This window comes from Chiloscyllium plagiosum, unplaced genomic scaffold, assembly GCF_004010195.1.
Source record: "Chiloscyllium plagiosum isolate BGI_BamShark_2017 unplaced genomic scaffold, ASM401019v2 scaf_15180, whole genome shotgun sequence".
In the NCBI taxonomy this organism is placed as follows: domain Eukaryota; kingdom Metazoa; phylum Chordata; class Chondrichthyes; order Orectolobiformes; family Hemiscylliidae; genus Chiloscyllium; species Chiloscyllium plagiosum.
This window is the reverse complement of record NW_025214175.1, coordinates 16,253-17,056: the sequence shown is the minus strand read 5'-3', so window position 1 is coordinate 17,056 and position 804 is coordinate 16,253. Positions and strand designations below refer to the sequence as shown.

The 804-nt window shown below is 48.6% G+C and overlaps 1 protein-coding gene across 1 annotated transcript in view; it reads left to right on the top strand.

The window, feature by feature from the left end:
* Positions 1 to 250: 250 nt before the first annotated feature.
* Positions 251 to 804, top strand: part of LOC122547825 (E3 ubiquitin ligase RNF157-like) — a gene marked incomplete at its 5' end in the record, with an annotated part of 16,120 nt that continues 15,566 nt past the window's right edge. Inside the window, 2 exons of the mRNA XM_043686402.1 lie at positions 251 to 283; positions 673 to 744. Coding sequence (XP_043542337.1) covers positions 251 to 283; positions 673 to 744 — 105 coding nt within the window. The remainder of the gene's footprint in view (positions 284 to 672; positions 745 to 804) is intronic.

Below are 804 nucleotides of genomic sequence, written 5' to 3'. Positions count from 1 at the left end.
TGCTTCCTGCACCAGTTCCCCAGCCACACCTTCAAGTCCATTATCTCCCTGTTCCTGGCCTCACCAGCACGAGGAACTGGAAGCAAACCGGAGATAACCACCCTGGACGTCCTGCTTTTCAGCCTTCTTCCTAGTTCTCCGAAGTCTCGCTGTAGAATGTCCCTCCTCTTCTTCCGAATGTCATTTGTGCCGACATGTACCACCACCTCTGGCTCTTCACCTTCAGGAGGTGTGTTACTCACTGCAGGTTTCCCAGCCTCTGACCTACTTTTGTGTTTATGTGGTGAGTCCAGTTGAATTTCTGGTCAATGGTAACCCCCAGGCTGTCGATAGTGGGAGTGTCAGTGATGGTAACCCCCAGGCTGTCGATAGTGGGAGTGTCAGTGATGGTAACCCCCAGGATGTCGACACTGGGGGATTCAGTGATGGTAACACCATTGAATGTCACGGAATTTGGCAATTGTGTGGCACTCACCCCTAACCCTCCTACCTCTCAACCCTGATCCAATTAAAAGCTGGAACAGGCTTGAGGGCCTAATCTTTTTTCTATTTTTTTTTGTTGTCTAATGGTCTCACTTTTCCCCCCTGACCCTTTTCCTATCTGCGGATATACACTCACTGTTTACAGAAGGAGCTTATTCATTCCAATCTCTTCCTGTGTCTTTCCCCCAGGTCGATGGGGTCAGTTACCTGCTGCAAGAGATTTATGGAATTGAAAATAAGTATAACTCGCAGCAATCGAAGGTGGGAAACGAGAAACTTCCACATTTATGGAGGAAGGGTCTGAGGATGACTTTACTGTGG